At 46.1% G+C, this 26,740-nt stretch overlaps 4 protein-coding genes and 1 long non-coding RNA gene across 10 annotated transcripts; 2 read left to right on the top strand and 3 right to left on the bottom strand.

The window, feature by feature from the left end:
- Positions 1-156: 156 nt before the first annotated feature.
- Positions 157-9,787, bottom strand: LOC148388854 (uncharacterized protein C1orf21 homolog). 3 transcript variants are annotated; one of them, XM_088393126.1, is made up of 6 exons: positions 9,579-9,787; positions 4,667-4,799; positions 2,407-2,492; positions 1,707-1,771; positions 1,093-1,153; positions 157-888 (listed from the first exon to the last, which is right to left on the bottom strand). In XM_088393126.1, exons 2-6 carry the CDS (start codon positions 4,755-4,757, stop codon positions 829-831), a joined length of 363 nt encoding a protein of 120 aa, XP_088249252.1. In that variant the 5' UTR covers positions 4,758-4,799; positions 9,579-9,787; the 3' UTR covers positions 157-828. The 3 variants fall into 3 exon arrangements, with proteins under 3 accessions (XP_088249252.1, XP_088249254.1, XP_088249253.1); XM_088393128.1 differs by lacking the exon at positions 9,579-9,787 and adding an exon at positions 6,300-6,580; XM_088393127.1 differs by lacking the exon at positions 9,579-9,787 and adding an exon at positions 6,407-6,579.
- A 538-nt stretch (positions 9,788-10,325) lies between these two features.
- edem3 (ER degradation enhancer, mannosidase alpha-like 3) lies at positions 10,326-20,833 on the bottom strand. Of its 2 annotated transcripts, XM_088393092.1 has the most exons (21): positions 18,079-20,833; positions 17,952-17,997; positions 17,742-17,842; positions 17,597-17,636; positions 17,402-17,514; positions 16,805-16,958; positions 16,593-16,727; positions 16,359-16,464; positions 16,104-16,201; positions 15,766-15,891; positions 15,607-15,690; positions 15,328-15,411; positions 15,043-15,167; positions 14,764-14,935; positions 14,536-14,690; positions 14,321-14,465; positions 13,881-14,072; positions 13,643-13,808; positions 12,973-13,158; positions 12,692-12,739; positions 10,326-11,829 (listed from the first exon to the last, which is right to left on the bottom strand). In XM_088393092.1, the coding sequence occupies exons 1-21, from the start codon at positions 18,165-18,167 to the stop codon at positions 11,519-11,521; spliced, it is 2,676 nt and encodes an 891-aa protein (XP_088249218.1). In that variant the 5' UTR covers positions 18,168-20,833; the 3' UTR covers positions 10,326-11,518. The 2 variants fall into 2 exon arrangements, with proteins under 2 accessions (XP_088249218.1, XP_088249219.1); XM_088393093.1 differs by lacking the exon at positions 12,692-12,739 and having other exon boundaries at positions 18,079-20,812.
- On the top strand, positions 18,785-23,847 carry npl (N-acetylneuraminate pyruvate lyase (dihydrodipicolinate synthase)). 2 transcript variants are annotated; one of them, XM_088393123.1, is made up of 12 exons: positions 18,785-18,974; positions 19,861-19,942; positions 20,616-20,689; positions 21,660-21,747; positions 21,855-21,912; positions 21,990-22,065; positions 22,150-22,242; positions 22,485-22,630; positions 22,704-22,750; positions 22,875-22,959; positions 23,251-23,290; positions 23,389-23,847. In XM_088393123.1, exons 2-12 carry the CDS (start codon positions 19,872-19,874, stop codon positions 23,532-23,534), a joined length of 924 nt encoding a protein of 307 aa, XP_088249249.1. In that variant the 5' UTR covers positions 18,785-18,974; positions 19,861-19,871; the 3' UTR covers positions 23,535-23,847. The 2 variants fall into 2 exon arrangements, with proteins under 2 accessions (XP_088249249.1, XP_088249248.1); XM_088393122.1 differs by lacking the exon at positions 18,785-18,974 and adding an exon at positions 19,331-19,480.
- Positions 22,307-26,111, bottom strand: LOC148388851 (uncharacterized). Of its 2 annotated transcripts, none has more exons than XR_015861959.1 (5): positions 25,890-26,111; positions 25,572-25,805; positions 24,112-24,223; positions 22,888-23,030; positions 22,307-22,718 (listed from the first exon to the last, which is right to left on the bottom strand). It is a non-coding gene; the product is annotated as an uncharacterized LOC148388851 (long non-coding RNA). The 2 variants fall into 2 exon arrangements; XR_015861960.1 differs by having other exon boundaries at positions 22,888-23,025; positions 25,890-26,109.
- sec22bb (SEC22 homolog B, vesicle trafficking protein b) lies at positions 24,131-26,532 on the top strand. Its single transcript, XM_088393125.1, has 5 exons — positions 24,131-24,347; positions 24,823-24,932; positions 25,001-25,161; positions 25,223-25,369; positions 25,915-26,532. The coding sequence occupies exons 1-5, from the start codon at positions 24,273-24,275 to the stop codon at positions 26,067-26,069; spliced, it is 648 nt and encodes a 215-aa protein (XP_088249251.1). The 5' UTR covers positions 24,131-24,272; the 3' UTR covers positions 26,070-26,532.
- The last annotated feature ends 208 nt before the right edge of the window (positions 26,533-26,740 follow it).

The raw sequence follows: 26,740 nt of genomic DNA, 5'->3' as shown, positions 1-26,740 counted from the left end.
GCCCACTTGCAGTCAGGTATTGATTAACTGTGAATCAACTCTGAATTGTTGCCCAAAAGTATGGGAACATTTAAATATTTTTGGACTGCCTGAAAAAGAAAAACCCACACATCACACATACTCCCACATCTCACACTCTCTTACACACACGCACGCTAAAAGCTTTGCCCTCTTTATTTTAATAGAAAAAACATATACAAATAATATAACAAGGGTATCTCCGGTAAACAAAACGAGAAAAAAGCAACCACGCATTCTATTCATTCTCCCCATCCTCCCTCTTCAGTTTTGTGTTGCTACAGTGCCTGAGTGTGCGTGTGTGTAAACGCAAAAAAGGTGTGTGTGTGTGTGTGTGTGTGGGGGGGGGGGGGGGGGGGGGGGGGGGGGGGCGAGTGTCTTGAATGTTGAACTTTGTATGTGTGTGTTGAGGGAGGATGAGGCAGCAATAATCTGCTCCATGTTGATAATTTACAAGTGTTCAAAAAAAAAAAAAAAGGTGGAGGGGAAAAAAAAAAAAAAGGTAGCGGACTCCTGCCTCTTATTAAAATATCCCAAAATCTTCCTGTCCGGCTTGTCCATCAATAAAGTTCTCTTCTTCACCTCCGCAGGCTGCCACATTTAGGAATGTTCGCTCTGTCCTTTTCACTCGTCAGTGCACTCGGGGGTCCCGGGGTGGAAAAAATGTTCTTTTGACACTTAAAATACTTTTACGTACACCCCCCGCTGGTAAAACACTGATTGGACGCCCTCACACACTCACACACTGTGAGGGTTTCAATTGGTGGGATGTCTGGGAGGGGCTGGTGCTGGGGGGGGGGGGCCTCTGTGCTATGTCGTCGTCGCCTCCTCTTCCTCTTCTTCCTCCTCCTCTGAGCAGTAGTCTCGCCCCTGGTAAATCAAAGTTTCATTTAGGTTCGAAAGGACATTCAGAAGATCTGCGGAGATTCTTTATCCTCTGCAAAGACTTATATTCGTGCTAATGATGGCCCTCATTAACTCGAGACATTGACGTTTCTTTCGAATCATCACCCCCCCCGCTACTTTCTTTCTCCATGAGACAAACAAACACAGCCCTCCCTCCCTTCCTCTCACCTTCTCAATCTTCTCATCCAGCATCCGGAAGAATTCCTGCTGGCTGTCTGACGTGTGAATGCTGGGCGAACGAGAGGAAGTTGGAGGATGAGGACCAAGAAGAGGAGGAGGAGGAGGCAGCAACAAATACATCATGAGAATTTTCCATTAGCCCCCCCCCCCCCTCCCAGGCGAGCTCTCCGCTACGCACACACGCAATTCCTCAATACAGTGTGAGAACAGCTCAGCCTGGAAAGAATTTGAATATCTAGCAAAAATATTAGCCGACACAACGTCAGATAGACAAGAAAGCTACGATATGACAACTAAAAATAGCAAAAACACTTTTGACCGCCCTTGATGAAGAGGACGGATGACTCAGCATTTTCTTTTTCCATGACGCCGTTGTGCAGAAAAGGAAAGAAGCTCGGTTGGTGCGTGTCAACAGCGCTGATGCGGAAGGAGGTGGCCGGCAGGGCTGCGTCTCCCGTGCATTTTTCAAATCAATCACCGTCCCCATTCATCGGGTAAAATTTGATTTCGTTTTCGTAAACAACCAAATGGTGATATAAAACGTCCGAGTCGGAGCGAGCTCCTCTCATCGTGCAAAAACCGGAACTCTTTTGGCCACTTACTTTGATTTAATATTTGCCGTCGTCTCTTTCTGCAACTTGCCTCTTTGCTGCACGTTATTTTTCTCCTGAAACACACAAAGGACATTTATGAGCGTAATGAACATCTGCTAGCATAATGCTAATAGAGGTGCTAATGGAGCAGCAACACACACACAAAGAGTCTACCAGGGAACTCATTAACGCTGAATCTCATCTGACGTGTTACTACACTGCAAAACTAAATTTGGACTTGTCTGATTGGAGAAAAAAAAAAAACCTGCCCAACCTCCATTTTATACTTTACAAAAGAGTGTCCTACACGAAGCAGAGGATAAGCGCTTCCTTCACGTTATAGTGAGTATCAGCGTGCTGATATAAAACAGTGGCTGCTTCTGTTCCGGCGAGATTTATGACTTACATTAGTTCTTGTTTATAGCCGAGCGGGACGGCAGGCGGACCCACCTGATTGGCTGCCACACACACGCGCTCCTCAACTTGGAAATGAAACGTTTCCAACGCTTTATCACGGCTGATTTCTAAGCAATACTTCCTTTTAGGGGGTTTTACATTATACACCAAAAATAATAAGAGGCAGAGAAGATCCCCAACTAAGTTCCAGTTGAGAATAAAAGTCATTTTATACACACTGTAAAAATATATCGAATGCTAGTCTGTCAACTGCTAACATGACGCTAGCAAGGGAATTTTGTGTGCGTCTCACCAAGTTCTCCTGGTTGCGTACATTTACCCGGTTTTCCTCTCCTCTCATGTACTTCACCTCCTCCACCGCCTTCATCTTGTACTCATCTGGGAGGGAAAATAGAAAGACGCACGATTAGAAAGGTATTAATGGGCGAGCTGTGCCACGGGAGATTCACGCCCAATGTGTCCCTGAACGCTTCAAGACGCTGCAGATGAGCTCAGTGGCGCTGAGTGTGTCGAAATCATAAATCGTATGACGCGGCGAGACGCAGCGGCGCACTTAGGAGCTAGCGGTCGGAGCGCCTCGCCTCACTTGGAGTGATTTACCTGTCGCGTCGAATGGGAACGGTCGGGCGCTTATTGACGTTGAGCTGTCGGTCGCCGTGGTAACCGTGCCCTTCATCACTCAACTGTTATCGGTCACCTCGTCTCATAACGTCTGCACGATATTTTTTGGGGGGATAAATTTGTCATTGTGCGTGATCGTGACCTTGACCTCCCACTCCATTTGACCCCTCCCGGATGTGATTTCCACTCTGTATCAGTTTCACACTTTTGCCCCCGCTAGCTATCAGCAGCGTTTATCCGTCCCATCTGTGCAACTTTGCACCCAGCTGATTGCTTCGCTCTGCCCAAGGGTGGGGGTGGGGGGGGTGAGGAGGGGGTCATGTCCGTGTTCAACTCAGGATGGATTGGCGCGTGCTTGTCCATCACCTTGTGCGTCATCGCCACGGCAACCTCAAATAATGAAGAAATTATGTGGAAAGCTGGCTCGAGATTAAAAGATGGAAAGAGGCGGGGGGGAGGGTTTGTTCTTTGCTTCTGTTTGTGCGAGGAATGTAAACCGAGCCGTCTCGTGTCTCAGCATGCCGAGACGCGAAAACACTACGCAGGCCTCGGCCGACGTGAAACAGCGAGCGGGCCCTGTCGCGCCGAGGAATTAAGAGCCATTTAGTCCGCCGCGTTTCAAAAATAGAGATAATCCGCGTGAAATGTCATATTCAATATTCTGCAGCCGGAGGAGGATGAGAGTCGCCGCCGCCGAACACTGCGAGATGCTCGAAAAGGATCCGACCGCTGCAAAAAGAGACAGCTGGCCACTGGCGTTGGAGCAATTTAGCAGAAGGACTTCTCGCCACGCAAACTATCCCGCGTGCGAGTCTTTGTCACGCTAATGACAAGCTGGACCCACGGCGGGAAGGATGGAGGGACGTTTTCGCAGAATACATTGGAGGACAAAAGGGGGCCACCTTTTCTGACGTCTCAGTTAGCGAAAGACGTTCATGCACAGTTGACAAGTGTACAATTTTTGTCCTGGTTTGTTTTTGGCTCACTAACGCAAATTGAAGATCCGTCTAAGTGGGTCATTTCACTCTCTTATATTCAGATTAAAGGAAAATGTAACGGAGTGAAAATGCTGCAGGCACTGAAAATAAATGACTTGATTTAAAAACAACAAAAAAAAACGCTGCTGTAGACCACAGCTCACATGTAGTTGGCTGGCTCTGGGTGATGATGTCACTCATTGGCCACGCCCCTTAAAAAGGCACACAGAATGGATTCTAATGACACCAGACTGATTTGAACAAATTAAAGTGACAAGTACCGCTAATTGTCATCATGACCAAAACATCCTCTCGCCGAGAAGAAGGACCTCCGGGCCACTCAGCTGGCACGTCACCTCCACGCAACGGCGCAAATAAACCACATCGTGTCGAGAGTGCGGCTGTTTTTCAAGTGCTGTTTGTGTAATGGAGCTCAGCCATTTCCGGTTATTGTGCGTGAGCGAGGGAGGAGGGGGGAGGCAACGGCGGGGGTCGTTAGGGGTTTAGTGGCTCCAATCTGACAGCATCAGACAATATCTGGGCCACCAACACGTTTAGCCGCAACAAGGCCTGACCGGCAATCTGTCGACGGCCCACTTGTCATAAACACACGCGCGGGGACACACACACGCGAAGCGAAACGAGAAGTGTCAGCCTTCAACACGGCAAACAAAAAAAAGCAAGCGCCAATCCATCAAACACCTCGAAAGCACCCGAGGTGCATATTGGCACGGCTTCTGGGGATTAACCGGGACTCAATTAATCTCCGCTTGGTCACGTCCCCTCTCGGCACGTCACGCCTTGCGTCGAAACAATAGACTCCGCACTTACGGACAAAGCCAGAAGATTAGGAGCTACGATCATCAGAGGATAGCATACGGGGCCGAGGAATTAAGGACGGCGAATGAAGTCGGCAAGGATTTATCGACGAGGTGAAAGTGTGTGTCGACTGACCGCCAAAGAGGTCCCCATTGCTGTAGGCCTTGCCACGGCCCTCGTCTTCGTTGGGCACGGCCGACACCTGCTTGGCCGAGGTGCAGCCCATGGCCTCCTCACTCTGGGAACGTTCTCCTCATGGCACTCTCACCTGACGACACAATCAGCACAAAGATGCGTTTAAAAAAATGATTATTATGATAAACATTTTTGGAAGATTTTTTTTAACAAAATATAAAGTTTCTCAAGTCATATTTGAATACGAAAAAAGTACATTGCTGTTTTCGTAACGCATGGCTGCAAAGTGTGGCGAGACATGTTGAGGGAAAAACAAACGTATCAAGAACTGTCTGGCACGCCTCCTTTCGAGTTTGAAGTGAGCACCACACGGGTGTGTACTCTGCGTTTTGTGTATTTGTGTAGACACGGCAGGCTGCGGCAGGTGAGCGCAGGGTGCGGCGACGGGATCTTTGTGTTAGCGTACAAAAGGACGCGAAAACAAAGTCAGCTGGCACATTGTTGTCTCGTTCAAATCGGTTTCAGAATCACCTGAGCTGGACTTCCACCACATGGTTCAGAAACTTGCTTCTTCCTTTTAAGGGTCTCACACACCTAAGTGACCTTTGACAAAACTTGAAATAAGCTCCCGCTAATTTTTACATGCTCTTGCTAGCTAACAAAGCTAGCATGGAACAAACGGAGATGCGAGCGCCACTTTTCGCTTTGGTGCTTTTCACAACGTCAGCGACTGATGGGCATTCCGTTGCTCTCTGGAGGAACACCAAACATCACACTGCGACGGTACAAGATGAAGACATCAGAGGAAGAATCGCTTTGCGCTGAGCTTGCACACAAAAGACGAGTCGACATTTAGCAACTTGTCGCAAGCCTTCCTGCTACAACCCCACTTGGTTCCCATAATGCTAGCACTAAACTGAAAAAAAATACAATGCTTTATTCTTTATGTGTCAATTCTAATCTTTATTTAATTTACAGAGAAGAACAAAATGACAGTACAACACGTTTTTAAGCGCTAGGTAGATAGCATTAGCTTCACCTATGCTAACATTGGGAAATGCGTACACTAAAAATGCTAAATTAAGTGATAACTGGGGAAAAAATAAACATTTCTTGTACAGTAAGAGTTGGGCCAATATGCTATGTATTGTTATAATAAGGAAATACCAATTTCAAAGCAAATTTGTACTTGTTTACGTCCCACCACAGTCATCAAGGGCCTCATAAAGAAAGAGTGCAAAAGTCCATCGAGTTAAAGAGCCTGGCTTTCATAAAAGTAGACCGCTTCACAAGGTTGAGGCAGCGTACGAACCAAGGCCTCTCATTTGCGCGTATTGAAACATCAATTTGTGAGTAGCGGCGTGCTAAAAATAGCACGGCGGCAGCCCTAGAGCTTTTGTTGCGAGTGTGGGATAATGCTAGGCTAGGGAATCTGCGAGGCAGGCCGCTCTAATTCGGGTTATGCGCGGGGAGGAGCAACAGGCTAGCTAGTACTAAAACAGAGTCAGAAGAAGTCTCAAAATCTCAAGTTACCGTTAGCTTAGCATTGGCGTTTTGCTCCGTGTAGTCTCTGACAACTTGTCACGACAACACACTTTAATAATTAGTGAAAAACCACATTTGAGAAACGCACCTTTGCCAAATCACACACACGCCGCTCTGACATGATCCCATCTCGACAATGAAACGCAACTCCAGATGTTCTCTATAATCTCCGCCCGGCAGCGTCGGAAGCCTTACTCATTAGTCATGATGTCACCAAGCAGGTTGCCAGACCGGGAGCGATCAAGCTGGCTTTCAAACGACAACAAAAACACACCCTGGGACAAAACGTCATTCTGACAACGGCGCAGCCCTCCAGATTGCCCCTCTCCTGGTCCTGCCTACGTGGACTTTGGGTGGTGACCTGGTGTGAACAGGCCTCGTTTGTTTAAGGAGGAACGAGCGAGGGAGAGAGAGGGAGAGGGCGAGATGAGTTGCATAAGGAGGTGTACAGGAGCAACGAGCGAGCCGGAAGGTTCCGCAGACGCCCGAGGCACCGAGCCTGAAAAACGGGCTGGGACCGAGCGAACGAGAAGAGGAAGACGAGCAGGAAACGTGAGCGGGGGGGAAGGCCCCCTTTTTCAAAACTGGCTCACGCCTGCACCTTTCTCGCTTCAACAATCCGAATCCTGGATGGAGAAGTGACGACTTCTCACACTTTCACATCGGCTTTTTTGGGGGTAGGCGATATAAGAACTTAATTACGGGGTTATGGGAAAAAAAAAAATTCCCACCATTTAACTATTTTTCTGGCACACAATCATTTTTGATTCTTCCAAAACTTTTTCATAAGATCACAAGTTATCCTCCGTCATATTTTGATTGAATTGCCCCATTTTATTTGATTCTCTTGACGACGGACTCGTAAAACCACACGCGGAGAACGTTTTTCTCCATGTGAGCTCTGAGGACTTGCAAAACAAAACAGCAGATGACACCTTCCAAAAGATCAACAAAGCATTCAATTCATGCCTCTGTCCTCACACTGACAAATCGTTTTTCACGCCAGACATTGTGACCTGGCCCGCTTTGAGGACAACAGCCAAAAATCCTGACAGCATATTCTGAGATATCTTACAAACACTCAACACGAAACGCTACCAGTATGTCATAACATACTTACGAAAAGAAATGTAAACAAACAAAAACCACAGATGGATGGAGCACCCCAGGGAACGTATCTAAGGGCTCCTTACATTTGCTTTGGAAACAAACTTCCATAAGTCACATTTGTCTGGCTCGTGTATCACTGCAGTTCACAATCGATATTTAACAAGCGACAAAAACAATTCAGCGACTCGCCTTTATGACGAACGACCGAGCTACAGTAAAGCGTCTATTTAAGTTCGACTGGTTTTTAGGGGCCTGTCGTGAAAAATCGGGCGTGCCGCCAGAGTGCGCGTGTGTGCTCGTGTGTGTGTAACAACTTGACAATCTTCTGCAGCACATGCCACAGCTATGCAACAAGTCCCATGTTGTCAATCAGTGAGCACTTTTTCATGCTGGAAAACAGAGCAGCTCCTGTCTAAGCCAACCTCGGCCGACACCCCCGCCCCTCCCTCACCCGTTCAAATCATCCCTTGTCGCGCTACTCGCAACTAGACGATGACACAAGGAGATACGAGTGAGCGTTACGAAAGCTGCCAAAAGTACCGACTTAACTCTTTGACGCGAAAGAAAAGAGATGTCGGATGAAAACATTCTGAAGTACATGTACCGGAAAAATCGACTCTAGTGCAGAAAAGGGATTCGTTACTTCCCAGGGACTGTCAAGCGTGTGTGTGTGTGTGTGTGTGTGTGTTGGCGACTTCCCCAGGCTTGTCAGGCTGATGGAGGTCTTAAAGTGGGACTAGAGAAGCGCTGCAGCATTTGCTGCCTGGCTTGAGTAAATATTATGGTGTGTGTGTCCACAATACGAGCAGTGAATCCGAAGCTTACACAAATCTCAGCTTTTATATATATATTTTATCCTTGATCATTTTTAATAGTTAATTGATCGTTTTTTCATGATACTAAATGTTCTATTTATTACCTTGAATAGAATTTCAACCAGCACGTGTTTCCGCTTTCTCTTGGCTTTGCAACGAACGCAGCTGCTGGCAACTCCAAAGCAAAAGACAAACCAAGCAGCCAGCCATTAATATTCATTGAAAATGATCTCATTTGAAGGAAATGAATCAATCTGGGAGTTAATTGGCAAGCCTGCCGCCGCCGTGGGGAAGGTTCCATCTCGCCCCAGCGCTCCGTTTCACGTCTCATCGCGGCGCTATTGTTTTCGATACAAATTAATAGTGAGTCATATTCGGTAAAAGTTTCTAAAGAAAAAGGTTGCAAGGAGTTCTCATGGCGTGACGAACGCAGCAACGATGGCTGAGTGCAATGAAGACGATTTTGATTGTCAGTTTTACAGTCAAGTTATTTGGAGAAGGGTGCGAAAGCATTTTGACTTTTCAAGAATTTGGATCATTCCCAACACCACACCTGGGAATCACGATAGAGAAGATCCGGAAGAGCATGACGAACCCAGTTTATGGACTCTGAACCCGCGGGATCTTCATGAGCGCCGCAACAAGACGACAATGCGGTTGAATGCAGCTTTTTTTTTTATTGTTCTGTGCTGCTGAGGCCAGCTGAAGGGCAGAGAAGACACCCAAGCCTGCGGGATCACGTTACGCTGACTTCGGGGGGTTTGCCTTTAGACCACCTTGTCACACCTGACCGCTCTGGTGGGCCCCCCGGGTGCAGTCATGAACCACGCCAGACAGCTCAACTCTGCATTGTGACATCACTCATCAGAGGAGATATCACTTAGCTCAACGGAGTTACAATCCATTTAACAGAAGATAATCATTTGGAGGGACTGATGTACAGCAAAGTTGGCCAGCAGAAAGCGTGCACAAGATTCTGGACTTTATTGAGCTGCAAAACCTGGTCGCAGTTTTTGATCCAGCTCGCATTAAGAGGGTCGCAATTTTTTTTTTTTCCCACCATAATCAGCCTAATTATGGAACTTGGTCCGAATAAAACTTGAGAATTAAAACTTTTTGGGTGCCAGTTTTCAGATTTTCTAATGTAAAATACGACTAAACGACTTGGCTCCGTAAAGGCTGACGTAGTGCAGCAATTGGTTTCCACTAGGCTGGCAGCACCGTGGCTTCCTTCCATCTGTTGAGTGCTGCTCCCCGGCTGAGGGGCCTCGCGAAGCGGGGAGGGAGTGGAGGGTGGAGGAGTGTCGACAACACACGAAGCCCGACCAAAGCGGTTTCAAGTGCGCCGCGGTTGGAACTCGACAAGCACACAACCCCGGCCGGCGTGCGGAAAGAAACAACAACCGGGAGGGAAGCGCATGGAGGCAAATAAAAGTACTTACGAGGCAAGAGGCGCCGGTTCCGTTCAGTCCAGGCTTGGAGGGGAGGGGAGGCCGCTCCGTCTTCTTCCGGGCTCGGCAGCGGCGGTGGGTCGGACGGGCGGGCGGGTATGTGACTGCGAGTCTCCGGAGGACTGAAGGCGAAGTGTGCGGCTTGCGTCATTCCAGCAGGATGCCGCTATTGAGTGAGGGCGCCAACGCAGCCATCTTGCCGCGGAGCAAAGCCACCAATCACAGCGCGAGACGAGATGGAGGCCAGCCCACTTCCTGAACAGTAAATACTTCGTTACTCTAACGAAGTAAAGTACATTTGTAGTTGGACTCCAGCATATTCGCGAATTTTTTTTTGTCCAGTATTTATTTATATTTTTTAATTTGTTTTGTATTGGAGCGCCCCCCATTATGTAAATATTTGATTTCTGTAATTAGGTATTTTTTTTATGTAAATTAGCTATACTTTGTGAGTTGACTACAGGTACTAGTATCTGTACATCTAAAGTACACGAGGAGTACTTGTTCCTCTCCCAGCAGTGAAAGTAATCCAACAAGATGAGCTATTGCCCCCCTCCAACTCCTCACGCCTTTAAAGGTCGTGTATTTATAATGTATACAACATTAATCATTTAATAGGCAGCCGATTTCAATCAAGATGTGACAGTCACACAAGTTTTCCTGCACTTTTTTTCCCCCTTAAAATTGCAATGTATTGCCATTTCTCATGCATGTTCAAACAGAAACAAGATAATCCTCGAAAGTCTCACGTTTTATTCAGTTACTCATCAGTGTTGTTTATCATTGTCTTTCTGCTCATCATCATTTTCAGTTTCACACCGTAGGGTAGTAAATACAGGCTTGACACGTTGCTGTGGCTTGAGCGGTTACGAGCAAACACCTTTTTGCGTTAGTTCAGTCAATAAGCACAGAAAATGACCATCGTGTTGACCTGTAAACGGTCTTGCACATTTTAGATTCATTTGGAGACATTTTCACGCAAACTTTTTGTGAGTAGTGACTTGACGAGGTGAAATGATGTTTGGTTTCTCATTAAGCACCCAATGATACAGTTTTAGACCTTTCCCAAACACTTCATATTGCGCAAGAAATTCAAATCAAATTTTAATTAAATAATAAAGATCCACTGATGAATGAAAGATGCTCTGCTTTTTTTTTTTTTACAAAAAGTCTGCAAAGCATAGACACCAGCGCAAATAATGACCTCCACCACGGATCTGTTAGTTACATTAAACAAATATAAAAGAGAAAACTGTTGTTTTCTATAGAACCTGCCCCTCCATTTTCCTCAGAGAATAAAACGCAGTGACAAAACTCACTGATTGGTAAAGATGGAGCTCAATGATTCCCAACCACGTTGAAGGAAATTAACCAATTCCAACCAGAGATTTGATTACGTAAGCAAATGAATTTACCTTCTCTATCTGCATCCGTCCACGCCAGCAACACATAGTGGCAGGCCTAACAATCAAATACTCTTCCACTAGATATTAGAATATACAATTAACTTATTTGACCCGAAAGCTGGATATTCTGAACTTTTCGAGAGAAGTGCCTTAGTTGGGAAACACTGGTCTTATACACAAAATAGAAAATCTGTCCATTTGATAGTAATCAGTTATGGTCACGAAATGTCTGTGAGGTAAGAGTAGGATTGAAAAGATTTTCACGTAGCAGTCCATGGGAACTTTGGAAACGAATTACATTAAAATCTTGTTTGCGATTTCAAAACCGCAAAGCCCTCCTTGAATGGGGAGTTTCCAACTTTTCAAATTCCCGCAATTTTGCAACCCTAGCTGTCATCAAGCAGGGTTAAGAGGTCTCCATCGTGGTCCACTCGGGGCGGGCCAGGCTCGCTTTGGGACTGCGTGCGGTCCGCCGATGAGACCGCGGGCGCGCCGACGGCGTCGGGTCACCGTTTGACGGGAGCGTCAAAGCTCGTCTTTCTCCATCTGCCGAAAAGCCTCCAAGTCGTCCCGCCAGTCAGCCAGTAGCTGGTCCACAGATTGTCCGGCGCCGTCCGCGTCATCCCTATGCTCCTCATCCTCGCCGGAGTCCGCTTTCGGCACGTCGGCCTCCGCCGACCCGACGTCCTCCGCCGACCCGACGTCCTCCGCCGACCCGACGTCCTCACCTTCCGCCGGAGCGGTGCCTCGATCTTCCGCAGTCACCTCCGACTCGGATCCTGTTGGCGCGGTGGCCTCGGTTTGGAAGTCCTCCCCCGCCTGTTGGACGTCGGCGCCTGAAAAGGAAGGCGAGCGGTGGGCGCAGACGCAAAAAAAAAAAAGGATGTGAGATGCGCAAAAATAGAGCACTCTTCACAAAGACCCTGCCAGCTCGGAGCGGCGTGATGCCCGCCCGTGATGAGTCACAGGATGGAATTTTTCTCCCCCTCTCAGCCGAAAGGAAGCCGAAAAGTTGCTCGAGCATTCTGGCAGGGTTACTTACTATTCCTCCTGAAGTGTGCTTTCCATAAATAGACACTGAACTAGAAACGGAAGGTCATGACGAACCTCCTTTTCTTTGTAAACAGGTTGTTCGAGTCAACAGAAAATAAAAAAAATAAAAGTCAATCCGATTCAGCTACAATGAAAATCTCGACTTTTTTTGCTACTGTTGTAATGATGCCCAGTTTTGCCACAGACTTGTAAACTAGTGTTTGGTGAGAAACAAACAAAAGGAGGCATAAGAAAAGAGGAGTGAAGCAGGGAGGGAAAATCACAGATAACACAAATGGAAATGTGTGGGAAGGCTGAGGAGAGGGTGGTGTGGCGCTGGTGCCGGCGGAGGAAATAACATTACGGCGAACCCCTGGAATATTCCGTTTAATCCTTCGGCCTGCTGCTCTTTTAACGATTTTCATTAGTAATAATTGAATCGACTAATTTCTTTTGCATCAGTGCAATGGACATTGTGCGGCTCCTTCTGACGGATCATGACACACCTTGCCCACCAGTGGGCAGTAAAAAGGACATTTGAACATACTGAGTCGGTGAATCCAAAGTAATATTAGTGTTTGTAATGAATCTCGGGGTTCACTGTACTGTAAAAACGAGAAGACGTGAGCGGGGGGAGCGGATAGAAAAGCAGAAAGGATTACTTACTGCCCTCAAACAGACTTCCGGGAAGAGGTTTACCTTTGAATATGGCAGCTGTTTGCCCACAAAATGAGAGGGGGAAGAGAGGAGAAGGCAAATGAGCGAGAAGAGGGGAGGAGGTACGTGTCGGCTCATATTGATAAACTGATGTGACCATAGCCAGCGGCTTGGGAGTGAGTCAAACGTGCCGGGAACGGCCGAGCCTCATCTTTAATTCACCAAGCAAATTGGTTAGGCGTGATAAAGGGCAGCGATGGCGCACACGCAAACAAAAGGGCCGCGCTCACCTCTGTCTCGGGCTTTGTCGCTCAGCAGCACCTCCACCTCGCTGTATTCCTTCAGCGCCTCCAGCAGGATGTTGCCCTCCTTGAAGAAGACGAAGAGGAGGGGCAGAGTGATGTCGTCCGTGTTGCGGCCGTCACCGGCCATCTGGAAGAGCGGCGCCGTGTCGCTGCTGCTTCCCACGCTGTCGTCTGACAAACAAATTGGACTTTTTGTTGCGTTCTGAATATCTTTGCGTAAAATGTAAATGATCTCAACATAATGAGTTCATGGTCGTTCACGTTTGATGCACGGTGCTTTGCTAATTGCCTGTGTTGTCAATGGCAACCGGGAATCAATGAAACCAAAGTGGAATAGCGGTCTCTTTTGCAGTGCTTTGCTGCCACCGTGTGGCATCTTTAGGCAATTACAACCCCCATTTTCAAATTCTTCCACCAAGTAAATATATTTCTTGGGGGCGGGGGGGGAGTTTATTTTACGACTCATAAAAACAATGAGAATTCGGAATCAAGTGTGGTGTTGTTGCTGCGGAAAATAATCGTGGCCAAGCCCAGCACAGGAGAAACCCAATTAACGGCTCGTCACGCGCGACTTATCTGACCGTCTGTCTTGCAGGTAATCCGTTTAATCGTCGGCTAATCACATCAGCGGGTTCATTTTTCTCATTGCGCTCACCGACGACGATGCCGCCGATGGCGCCGGCCTTCTGGATGTGCCGCGCCTTCTCGGCAAACATGCACTGGCCCCTCTGCAGCAGAGCGATGTGGCCCCGCACGATCTCGCTGTTGGTGATCTCCTCGCAGCCGCTGTACGGCTGGGCGACGGTGACAAAGCCTCGGACCTGCGCACACGAGTTTATTTATCTAAACGTGCTTTAGTTGGACGTATATCTGATGTCTGTGCTTCAGCTCACCCCCGTGGAGCTTTTGGACAAGTCGGTGCCGAACTGCGCCGGGCCGGCGGTCAGCACCACGCGGCCGAAGAAGGGATGCGAGATGATCTGGATGGCTCGGGGAGGCAGCTGCTCCTTCTGCTGCTGGCTGGAGAGCTCCATCATCTCCTGCATGAAGCGGACGCCATCCTCCGCTGCGATGGGACTCACCGCCTACGTGGGAAGAGGTGACGTCAGCACGAGTGAGGGCGGTGGTACCTTGACGTACAATCCGCCAATTTTATTATTAACCGTTCTTTGTTCTTGGATGAATTACCAATGTGAGAATGTCGCCATGCCAGTTCATGGAGGAATTCGAATGACATCATTATTTTGACTCATCCTTATCCTTTAGTCGAGACTGAGTCACGACTCCCGGAACACGATTCAAAGGTTTACATGAGAGCATTTCTTTTGCGTACCTGCGTGGCATGCTGCACCAGCTGCACCCTGCCATCCTTCAAGTGGATGAGGCTGACGCCCATCCTCCTCAGCAGCTCCAGATGTTCCGGGTTGTTGGCCATGAAGTCCTGAGCTCTCAGTGGAGGGGCTCCCATGCCAGGCTCCCTGGATGGAGGAACAAATGAGTGAGGTTCTATCGGGATGACCCACTTAATTGCAGCCACGAATGAGCAACCTGTAACCGGCGGGCCGCGGGCAGCTCTTGTCCACGGCGCTCCGGATGGGTTCCCTCAGGTTACGTGGGAAGGCCGGGTCGGGGAACATGAGACGCGTGTTGGGGCAGGTCCAGTCGAAGTTGGAGTCGTCCAGTTCCTGCTTCGACTGAGGTATCTGGACCACATGGCCTCGGGTTACAAAGCGTCGCGTTGAAATGTGTCTCGCTAAGACCCATGTGAGTCATTACCGTTCCGTTCAGGGGGACGGATGAAACGTGAGGCGTTGTGGAGAGCGACAGAGGCAGTAGATGTGCTTCGGTGGTGAAGATGTAGTCCTCCACGTCGAAGCGGAGGTCCTCCGGGTCAGCGAAAAGGAGGAAAAGGTACTTGAACATCTCGGCCAGGAAGAAAGAGTCCATTCTGAGGAGAAATTGTCATCTGCATCTTCATGATAGTGACACTATGTGTACTAAATGCGGCATCAGTTTGGTGTTCTGTTTAAAATGCCCTACAAATCCAAGTCTCACCGGTCCTCGTGGCTGCCGGTCCGCACGTCCTTCATGGCAGCGAAACCGCACGGGACCCGAGCAAAGCGATTGAGGTTGTCCATGATGGTACGACCCGCTTCGAGATAGTACGGGTCTCCAGTGGCCTGGAGTGAGAGAATTTAAGCCTCCATTTTTTGTCCATACAAGTTCCATGATAACGTATAGGTTTTACTTTTGTGTAGCATTTTAGTGAAATGTCACAAATTACAAAAATAGTAAGAACTTGGTAATGAGACATCTGCATTGATTTTTTTTTTTTTTTACCTTGTAAAGGAAATAGGTGCTCTCGGCAAACTCTGGCCTCAGAGGATGCTGGGCCCAGTGTACCCTGAAATCTGTAGTGAAGGCCTGAGAGGGGGAAGAACATACAGGAAAATAAAACACTTGATTTAAACTTTTGAATCATTGTTGCAGATTGTATTTGACGGAACTTTGCAATAAAGAAGATACACCAGTTTGTCTCGTTTGCGTTCATGTGGATCAAGTTTTGGGAAAACCCCAGCATGTACGTAACCCGACATTGAAATCGGCCGGACGGGTTACCTCGGGGAGGAAGTTGTGTTTCTTGGTGACTTGATACAACATTTCATGAGTCTCAATGGCAGGACGGATGTCTCCCTTCAACACCTGGAAAGTCAACAGAGGAAACAATCACGTCGTAAGGAATAAAAATAAAAAAAAATCCACATGATCAGATCTGACCTGCAGACCAGGGAAGAACGCCAGCAGAGAGTCCATCCAGGTGCGAGCGGGAAGCAGCGGTTTGTGGATGTGCACGTCCAACAGCAAGGGGGGCTGGCTTATGTACTTCATTATGGATGCATAGTGCTAAGTAGAACCAGAATACAGTCATCAAACCCCAAAAGAAGGAACAAATCACACAAACCGTGAAGGAAATGGCTTCGAGAAAAATAACTACCCCAAGGTGAGCGCCCAAAGTAGAACAAATCGAAAACATCCCATATTGATCTATCCCGTTTGCTATCAGGTTGCTCGGCGACAGAATAAATGAGCAGCTTGTGTGTGTCGTGCGTGCTCACAATATTGAAGCGCTGAAGAAACTGGTCATCTCCCAGAAGAACGTAGGCCTTGAGGAGGTATTCATAGTACGAGTCAATTCCTGCTCCAACTCCGCTGTCTAGAAACAAAGCGTGCGTCCATCTTCAGGTGAGTCATCACACAAACAAACACTCCCAACTCCTCCGCCCTTGGTGCAATCTAATCTTCCCCATCTCTCGTCCTCCTTCTGCCACCTGCTACTTCCCACCTCATCTCCCACCCTGTGCTCCTCTCACCCCGGCGGACCCACTCTCCCGAGTGGATGTTGATGGTGGTTCCCACCAGGTTGCTGTTCCTCTGCCTCTTCTCCCAAAGAAAGTCCAGGGCTCTCCGGGCATGAGCCTGCAAACGTGAGGATAAAGAATATGTTCCTGGGAGTATTTTTTATGTTGCCAGTCTACATGTGTTGCTCAACCATTTGTATCCATTGCTTGAAGGTAATGGCCTGGATTTTCTAATATGGGTCGAACCTCAAAAATTGGATCCCCAGTGAAGCGACTTAAGGCAGCAAATTCCAGGATGATGGTCCCCGCGCATGCCGTACAGGTGTCGGTTTCTGTGCCCGTCCGCGTCTCGGGCCCCCTGACACCGTACTTCAAGTTCACCTGTGAAAACACAATTTAAATATCTGGGGCACCTCAAAGTGTTGCTTCTTCTCATATGGCCCAGTTTTAGATCCCACCCTGGGGTAAGGAAGGCCACTGCTGGTGTTGAATGCTGGCAGCAGTCGGAGGCCCAGGTCTTTGGCCATGTGCAGCAGCTCGTCTTGGTACCAACGCATGTGCTGTCCTTCTTCCTTCAGCATCACAGCCATGGAGTGAGCGCCCAAGAGACCCCTGAACAGCATAAATAAAAAACAATAATATCAATGCAAGGTAAAATTGACAGCAGGACCATGACTTCTCAATTTTCTCATTGAACTGCTTTTTTTTCTTTAGAATGAGTGCAGGAGAAGTTTATCATTTATTTAGCTGTGAATGTAAGTACAAACTATGGCCAGCAGATGGCAGCATTAGATGTATTTTGGATGAAATCAGTAAGTGTCAGAAATGCAATCATTACAATATTTTTTTTTCTCAAAAATCTTGTTTTCTGCTTTTTGGGGGTCCAAAAGGGTGATTTGGGTAGTTTAAGTATTTACATAAAACACAAGCTGTGAGCCTTGAAAGATCAGTTAGACTGCTCTCAATAAATTCTGTTTTGAAGGAGTTAATATGATGCACCTCTGAATTAAAAAAAAAAAAAAAAAAAAGTACTCTAAAGGGGTTATTTTCCTTACCCCAGAACTCGAATGTTGGTTTCAAACACCGACACCACAATGTCGTTATCCAACCTGACGTCTGAAAGGACTCTCCTGACTGCAGCCTCAAACTCCACCGTCTTATTCAAAAGCTGGTGAGCAGATGATCATTTCGGAATTGTGAATTAATTTTTGTTCGATTTGATCCCACAGAAACATGAAACTGCTACTCACCACAAGAGTATCCAGAGTGTCAATGAGGGTCAACGAGAACCTACAAGACAAGCATCAACTCATGAGAAGACGTGCAGTAAAATACTGACGTAGCAAAAAACAGCATACGACATTTTTAAAAAACTGTCGCCCAAACAGTTCTTACTTTCCGAGCGCATCGTCCACATCGCCACGACTGGGTTCCAGTCCACGCACTCTTCCTCTGCATGTTAGCGGCATCAGCTCGTCGGCTGGGTAAGCATGGTCCTTGGGAAAATATTCAATAACTCGTTAAGTGTGCACTCATCTGACATCTTTTTTTTTTTGAGCAGGCGGGCAATTCCGTCCATTGAAGAAATTAAAAACGATGACTTACCATGTAATTCTGGTACGCGTGGTCGAACATCTCGACCACTTGATCCCTTTTGGGGGAAGAGATGAGCACCTTTAAGGCCCATTGTTGATTTTAATCATGATTAAATCCAACTTTTCCTTCCACTCACCTCAACTTGAGCTTCTCACCCCGAGACATGGCAAGTCCCAGGCTACATAACGCCGCCGGCAGCATCAAGACAAACAGTGCCGATGGCATCTTGGCAAGATGTGCAGCAATGTATACAATTTCACTTGACTGGATTAGTCTCTTGGCATTTTGTTACAACAGCTAGAAACTGTAACTACCACACAGCGAGCCTTAACCACTCGCACGCCATCTCCCTTGTCTGTAAATGACTGAGAAAGTTCTACAAGTGCCATATCAATGGTTACACGTAACAGTTGTTGACTTTTCCATGCTGTCAACCGGATCTACTGGAAGCAGGATGTGTGACACGAAACCCAAATACATGGATTTGTTTTTTTATTTTGCAATTGAATAAATTATTATTTAATACCTGGTGGTGTCAACTAGCCTGGAACGCAATTAAAATCCAGTGTCACCACTTGCTACACACACACGCAAATGTTGACTTTCTGAATAGTAACGTTCAAAAGGCCCACTCCCCATTTATTAGATGAGGGCAAATAACTGTAGTCCTTGCCAAGGAGTTCTCCATAACGCTTATAACCGTCAGAAACCTACTAGAAGACCGTAAATGTTAATAATTGCCAGACCTTGACGAACTGCTTTCGTCATCCCAGTCCAAAGAGTCCCGCACTTGCCATAGTTGAATTAGCCCGGTTAGCTTGTCGCTAGCCGGTATGCTAACTCGCCGCGAACACGGTCAAACAAAAATGTCACGGTGAAGTCATTAAAAAATATTCCATGCGGGGAAATGACGACATTGGTGGCGTTATGTTGAAAGCCAGTCGAGGTGGGGTAAAAACACTGGAGGTTAAATTCGCCGTCTTCTGTTGCTACTTTCCCCTTTGGGTGAGCCTGCTGCTGCCTGCTAAAAAGGTTCGACAACATCCGTTTACCGGAGAGGCGTGTTTTGCCCGACTTACGACGCTCACTTTGGAAGCGAGAAAAATGAAACATTTTCAACGAAGCGAGAGCACACGTCATTTTATTTTTTGTTTGCTCTTTGCTCTTATTAACGTATTCAATCCAAATTGGATCACCCTTCTCCTATTTACACAATTACTTACGCGATGCCTGTCAAACCGGATTTGAATAGAATGTATCCCCCTAACAATTGGTAAAAAAAAGAATACAAGCTTTAAATTTTGGATGATCACGTCACAAAGCAAAGCTTTTTTTTTTAACATAATACAAACACATTGGTCATAAAACCATATGGGAGATAAAACTACATTTCCCATAAGGCTTTGCGCCCACTTGATGCGTTCACGTGAGAGGGAAACCAACTCCCGAGGAAAACATTCAACATGTTTATAATTCGCACCCGGCTTTCCCTGGAAGTGCTTTTCTTAACTCGCAGGGGAACGGACGAGTTATAACAGGTAGGCAGCAACTAGCGATTGGAAAAATAGATTTGCACTTTTTAACGCATTCGCAAAGTGGACTGACAGGCTCGCGTAAAGCTAACGTACACGATCGTTACCTTACAATTGATTTATTGAACAGAAACACAAATATTTTTAAAACGATCAACACGGAAAATATCGTTTTGCAGTTCTTTATGTTTAAGTAGGAAGTACAAAAACTTTTCACTTGCTTTCATGGAATAAAAATAGTCCATATTCTCTAGTAGTAGGTTAATCATAAACAGTACTGCAGTCCAAAATATTACCCATTATCCCAAGTGCTTATCATCGCTGCAGAAATGTGTGTTTTTGTGTAAATTTTTAACATGGCATTTTATTTTTGCATGTCAACATAGAGGGATCAACTATGGCTCAAACTGCTGGGAAGAAATTGACTGGCTTGGTTGCAGCCACGTTCACTCCATTCACCTCTCAAGGGTATATATATTTAAAATATTTTTCTTTGGAATGTAGAGGGTGCCCCTAAAGTCACCATGCACTTCCCATTTTCCATAATGCAGAAATATGAGGCCATCATAATTTGTCATTCAAATTTTCTTTTCAACATGGCCTTCAGTCTCTTCATCAGTTGTTGAAGAAGAACTTCAGCTACGTTGTTTTTCAAGAACAGCTTGTATTTAGAGTAACAAATACTTTTTATTGTTCTACCATCAGAAGCAGCGTAATTGCCGTCGCTCAAAGTGCAGCTAACAGGAAAAACTTCTTCCCAGGTGTGCAATGCCGCGTCAATGCTAATCAGCAACGACAAAGATTTCAAATGCTGATGGTCTCACGTCTAAAGCTATCGTGACTTTTGGGACACCTTGAATGCATCACGGCAAGATACAGTCGGATGACAAAAAAACAGGGTGATTTTAAAAAAAAAAAAGATGAATAAGCAATTTCAGAAAGAGGATGTCAGCACTCACATTTGCAAGCGGAGAGGGAAGTGAGTCTTGTGAGGATGGAATTTCCGTTTGGTAAAAGTCAGATAAGGTGACCCTGTTCTCTTGTCACTCCCGTGTATCTGTAAACTGCCGCCATCTTGTCAATGTGAAGATCTAGTTTTGCCAAATGTCAGGGGGGAACTGCATGTGTTTTCCCATAACAGTGAAATCAACCTATCCGAGATCGGACCTTATATTGACTACTTGACACAGAAGCAAGGTGTCAATAAAATTTTTGGTAAGTTGACACAAAAATTGGTGCTTCTCCTCCATCGACCACGTTGTCAGACTTTGCATCATATTAGCATCATTTGTTTTCTTTCTTTGAAGCTTGCAACCAACTTTGGACTTTTCCCACCTTTTAATACCGAAACGATCACGTCACAATAGTAGCAACCATCAGTCTGGTAACCGTACCTGCATACGTGATAGCGGCGGAATAAGTGTCAGGGCTCGCCCGCCACTGCGCAACAGGAAACAGCTGTGATGTTGAAATCAAATATTTTGCCTTCAACAAGACCACTCATTTTCTTCTGGGTCAAATTCCCTTTTTCCTATCGCGTAATCAGGGGATCTTTGTTGCTAAGGGACTCTGTCGCATAATATGATGGCGTATGGAAATTAAGACCCCAACTGATTAACCAGCCAACATGATCTCTTTCAGACAATTGAGAAGAAGTTGATTTTTGGGGCTCTCTATTTTTGCAATAATGTTGATCATTTATACAACAGCTGGAGCCGGGCGCTATAGATTTCTGCTCACACTTTGAGGCCGCAGTCACATGACATTTTCTTCTGGTAAACCAGAAGAGATTGCGCAATCAAGAATAAATACCTATTGAGTTAGAGAGCAGAATGTATACTTCAATTTAATGCTGTAATTCTACTTTACAAAAATACTCCAAAACACAAACGATGTGCCATGGGAAGTAGTTCTTATCCCTTGAAAAATACTTCAATTATAATTAAGCAAACTACCAAACTGACTGTTAATGACTCGTAGGGCGCCCCCTTGTGGTTGAGAAGGTGCTTAGATCACCGTGCAAACTTACTGTATTTTCACCATGCAATATCATTTTCTATATTTCCTATATTTGTTTACCACCGTGTTTGGTTTTCTCTCTCTCTACTTCAATCACTTTATTTGTTGTGATGCACTCTCAATCTCTCGTTAACCTGTCCAAAAATAAAACTTTTTTTCCGCGTAGTGAATGGCACCACCGGAGAGGGCTTGTCCCTCAGCGTCGCCGAGAGGAAGTTACTGGCTGAGGACTGGTGTCGGAAAGCCAAGGGAAAGTAAGCAGATGAGCAGAATTACCCCAAATTTTTCTTTTCTTAATCATTTTTTCATATCACAATTTCATGACTACTTTGTATTAAGTTTTGTCTTTTTTTTCTAAAAGGTTGGAGCATGTGATTTTGCACGTTGGCTGCACCAGTCTCAAAGATTCCCAAGAGTTGGTGAGTTGAGTACCTGCGTGTCTTCAATTCCCAGAATGCAATGTCTCCAAATGACTTCAGCGTTTCCGATCGTTCAGGCTCGCCATGCGACGGAGCTCCAGGTTGACGCCATCGCGGTCATCTCTCCCTCCTTCTTCAAACCTCGCTCTACAGGTGTGCGGAGGAAAAGACATTCAAGTGCGGTTACACGTGCAAAGCAGAAGAGAACCAAGATGTGTCCATCTTTTCCCTTCTCAGAGACGTTGAGGGCTTACCTCCAGAAGGTTGCTGCCGAAGCCCCCGGTTTGCCGTTCTACTACTACCACCTTCCAGCCGTGACTGGTGTTACTTGTGAGTATTTGCATTTGCCACAAAGAAAAAAAAAAAAAAAGGACATAGCTTGACCTTTGCACTGAATGTTTTCATTTTATTGGACTTTAATCATTTTTATCCATTTAACAATTACACATTTGACCAGTTTGCAGTGGCTGTCTGAACTACTACTTTCCTTTTGATGCAACACACCTCCATAATGACAAATGTCACCAATTCAAATAAGTCAATTTTCCCTAATGATGCGTCTCGTCTTGAAGTGCCAGTGAGCGACTTGCTGGAAGGCATCGAGACGCTCATTCCCTCCTTCTGTGGAGTGAAATTCTCCGGGACTGATCTGCTGGACCTTGGCCAGTGCATCAGCCGTTTTCAGCCCAATTGGTCCATCCTGTACGGCGTTGACGAGGTGCGCTGCGCTCGCTCACGCTGCGTGACCACACCTCCATTGTGGCTAATCATCTTTTTGTCATGTCACTTAGCAACTCCTGGCAGCTCTTGCGATGGGAGCCCATGGAGGAGTTGGAAGGTCAGCCATGATGATTACAAATGATGTTTAAACACAAATGGTGCAACAAAACATGTAGACTAAATGTAGGATGCACATTTATTTTTTAAATTAAAGCTTTACTCATTTATTGCTCTACCCACAGCACGTACAATTACCTTGGAAGTCACATGAACAAGCTGTTGGTAGAGTTTGAGAGGGGCAACCTTGCGCAGGCCAGGAGCCTTCAGGTACAGTTTGTGCTTTTTTTCCTTTCCATCCACTTGAGGTTCTCAAATCGGCCGTCCACGTCGCCGCTTCACTTTCAACAGTCAAACAGAAAAATGCAACATGAGAACAATCACGAGGAGCTGCTGTAGGCCACTACTCACATTCACACACTCATACTGAACAAATATGGTCAAACTGGTTCCAGCTCACTCACTAGGCCACACACCTTGATGGCACACATCAAGTCACATGACTACTACAGTATGTACATTTTATGAATGAACAGACTTTGTCTTTTCTCTCTCGAGCAGTTCAAGATGCAAGAATTCATCAGATACGCAATTAAAATTGGTGAGTGGGATTTGATGACTTTGATTATATTTACCGACATATGTTTAAGTACGCCGAAAAGCTATCTGACACCTCAAAATCTCTCTTGCGAATTTCAGGATTTGATGTGGGCGTGAACAAGCAGCTGATGAACGAGGTGTCGGGCTTGCAGTTGGGCCCTCCGCGCCTTCCTATCGGGCCGTGTCCTCAAGAGCACGCCGCGTCCCTCCTGCAGAAATACAAGGAACTCTTCTCCGTAGATTGATGTCACCGCAACACTCCTGCCACTCATTCACTGTACCATTCTTTTATGATATTAATTGTAACTGAATGTTCAACTTGCTGCCTGTGTAAATGTAGCAACGCTTCGCCTTGTCGACTATTTTGAAATCATGCACATTCTGGAGCCGAAAGCAAGCAGCTATGGAAAGCTGTTTGAGCTGTTATTACGTTGTTTTTTTAAAAAATATATTCAGGTACTGTATCGAGACCTCGGAGCAGCTATAAAGGGTCCTCACAGCCCAGGTTTGTTTGCAATTGAAATTTTTATTAAATGCTAATAAACTGATTTAATTTTATTACCAGGCCTGATGTGTGTGCAAAGATGAATGAATTATAATTTACATGCATCTTTCGACCCTTATTTGAATTTTTCCTTTCCTGGTTGAGCAGACTTTTGTTGGGCTACACAAATAAAAATAAAATGACCGATGTAGGTTTTAACTGCTAATTTAGCTTACAGTTAAAACCCTTTTCTATATATTTTTTAATAAATTTATAAATGAAGTAAGCTTTCTCGGGGGGAAATGGATGGAATCAAAGGTTCCGGCTTGCGACATTACCGGAAGTGTTAGGGTGACGGACACGACAGCTGCGGTGACGCAGTTCCGGCCAGCTCAGCGTCGTCACGTCATCCGTCCTGGTGCTCCCTTTTCTACTCTGGTTCACTCCAGGCTGTCAAAATCGACCAAATATAAAAGCTTGTGCGGCGTCTGCAGACAAGATGGTGCTGCTGACGATGATCGCCCGGTTGGCCGACGGCCTACCGTTGGCCGCCTCCATGCAAGAGGACGAGCAGGTTGGACACAACGCGACTTGTTATTCGCTGTCATTATAAAATACTTTCTAAGATCCGACAAAAAAAACAAATGCATGATGAGTATTTGCAGTAGAACACATTGCTTGGAAACAAATCTATCAAACGTTAATTTAAGTCAAAAATTTTCTTCCTGCTTTCTCCTTTGCTATCAACCAGGGAAGCGAAAAGGTTTATTCTGTTGTGCCCAGCATCCTTTTTATTAATGTCGACTACTGCGATGCGTTCAAGGACACCCCAACACACCAAAAGCAGAATGTGCGCAATTTCTGAGAGTTAAAAATAATCCTGCACATCACTTCAAATGATTACAAGGACAGATTAATCACTGCACTTCTATTACACACCCATTCAAGGATGCTGAAAAGCACATTGTAAAATAAAACACAACATCTCATTTGTGTTGTGTGGCACTACTGCGATGCCTTCAAGGTCACGCGTGTCCCGTATTTTGCAGTTGGGCCGGGACCTGCAGCAGTACCAGAGTCAAGCCAAGCAGCTTTTCAGAAAACTCAACGAGCAGAGCCCCACGCGCTGCACCTTAGAGGCCGGCTCCATGTCCTTCCAGTGAGTTGCCACCAACGGTAACCAAGTACTTGGTTCCTTGCCCTCACAGTCACTTATGTCACGAGCAGCTATGTCATGGAGAAAGGCGTGTGCTACCTGGTCCTGTGCGAAGCCAGCTTCCCCAAAAAGCTGGCCTTCGCCTACCTGGAGGACCTGCAGGCCGAGTTCCACGAGCAGCACGGGAAGAAGGTGCCCACTGTCTCGCGGCCGTATTCCTTCATCGAGTTTGGTAAGCTCAAACTTTCAAGGTGCGCGTCTATCGGTCGGGCTTATCAAAGTGTGTTTGTCAGACACGTATATTCAAAAGACCAAGAAGGCCTACATTGACAGCCGGGCCCGGCGGAACCTGGGCAGCATCAACACGGAGCTGCAAGACGTGCAGAGGATCATGGTGGCGAACATCGAAGAAGTGCTGCAGAGAGGAGAGGCGCTCTCCGGTGAGTCAAGTACTTTGAGACGTCTATGTCAATTATACTTTTTGCTCGCTAGGGGGCAGTATACTGTGGTCATACATTTACAAAGTTGCTAATAAAACAAAATCAAGAGCCATTTGGAATGAACAAAATGGTTCATTTAACAAACACCCTTAATCATTCCCAAAATCCGTTTTTACGTTTATTTGTGCGTTCGTTGACTCACCAGTCCGAGTTGCATTCCAATGTCCGTGGTCATCGTACTTGATGCTGGCGGCAGATTAATTCCACGTAGTCCAGCACCAAGGATAGTTCCAGATCCTGTCACTTTGTCGTTGATTTATGTCAAACACTCAAATAGTACCTTAGTGCATTTCCACCATCTGTCCTCATGTCTGTCCGACCCTGCACACAGGTGGGCTAAACGAACGACCAATTATTGCAAGGAGGTGACCCAACCCTAAAAGGGGAGGGGCCAAAAAAAACAGTAATATTGCTCTTTGCAGAGAAGAAATAACATCTACAAGTCCTGGTTCCTGCTTACGTGTATTATATTCCTTCTTCTTCAGCGTTGGATTCCAAGGCCAGCAACTTGTCCAGCCTGTCCAAGAAGTACCGCAGTGACGCCAAGTACCTGAACACGCGCTCCACGTACGCCAAGCTGGCAGCCGGCGGCGTTTTCTTCATCATGCTCATCGTCTACGTCCGCTTCTGGTGGCTCTGAGAAGACAGATAGTCTACACATGAAAAACAGTCCCCCCCCCCACACCAATAAGACTTTAAGACAACGGCACTTTTGCAGAATGATTAAATAAAGCATGACGGTTTTGGGGATTAGTGACCCCGTCCTGGAAAAGTCAACGTTTGGGTGTGTCGAAGGCGACCGCGTTCCAAACAGAGGGACTTCTGTTTCCCGCAATTTTGCAAATGCTGCTTCATATGATCTTCAAAACTGTGCAGGTTACACCAAAGTGGGTTTTGATGCTAGAACATAATGAAGAATCTTTTTATATTTTGGAAGATGGAGCCTTACACTCAGCCCAGCACACATTTCTGCTCCATTGCACCGTTTTCGTCTTGTACAAAGTTTACTCGTGAATTTCCAAGTCAGTCCAGGTAGAGGCGGGAAGAGCTGCAGATTGCTTTTTTGTTCTGTCTTGTGAATAAAAAAAATAATTAGCACAGCACACAGTTTCTTGGTTTTGTGAAAAATACAAATATGCTGTCTAGTCTATGAGGCCAGATTGGATTTTGTATTTTTAATTCAATTTTTTGGTGTTATTCTCTCCCTAAAATAATCTAACCTCATTAATTCCTCATCTATATGTCAAATTTAGACCAAACACATTTCCACGTTTGCATATCGGGTCGGTAACTAGTCCAGTAATTATGAAT

Source organism: Syngnathus floridae, chromosome 13 (genome assembly GCF_059516105.1).
Source record: "Syngnathus floridae isolate MCC-2025c chromosome 13, RoL_Sflo_1.0, whole genome shotgun sequence".
Taxonomy (NCBI): domain Eukaryota; kingdom Metazoa; phylum Chordata; class Actinopteri; order Syngnathiformes; family Syngnathidae; genus Syngnathus; species Syngnathus floridae.
This window is presented reverse-complemented; position numbering and strand designations above follow the sequence as displayed.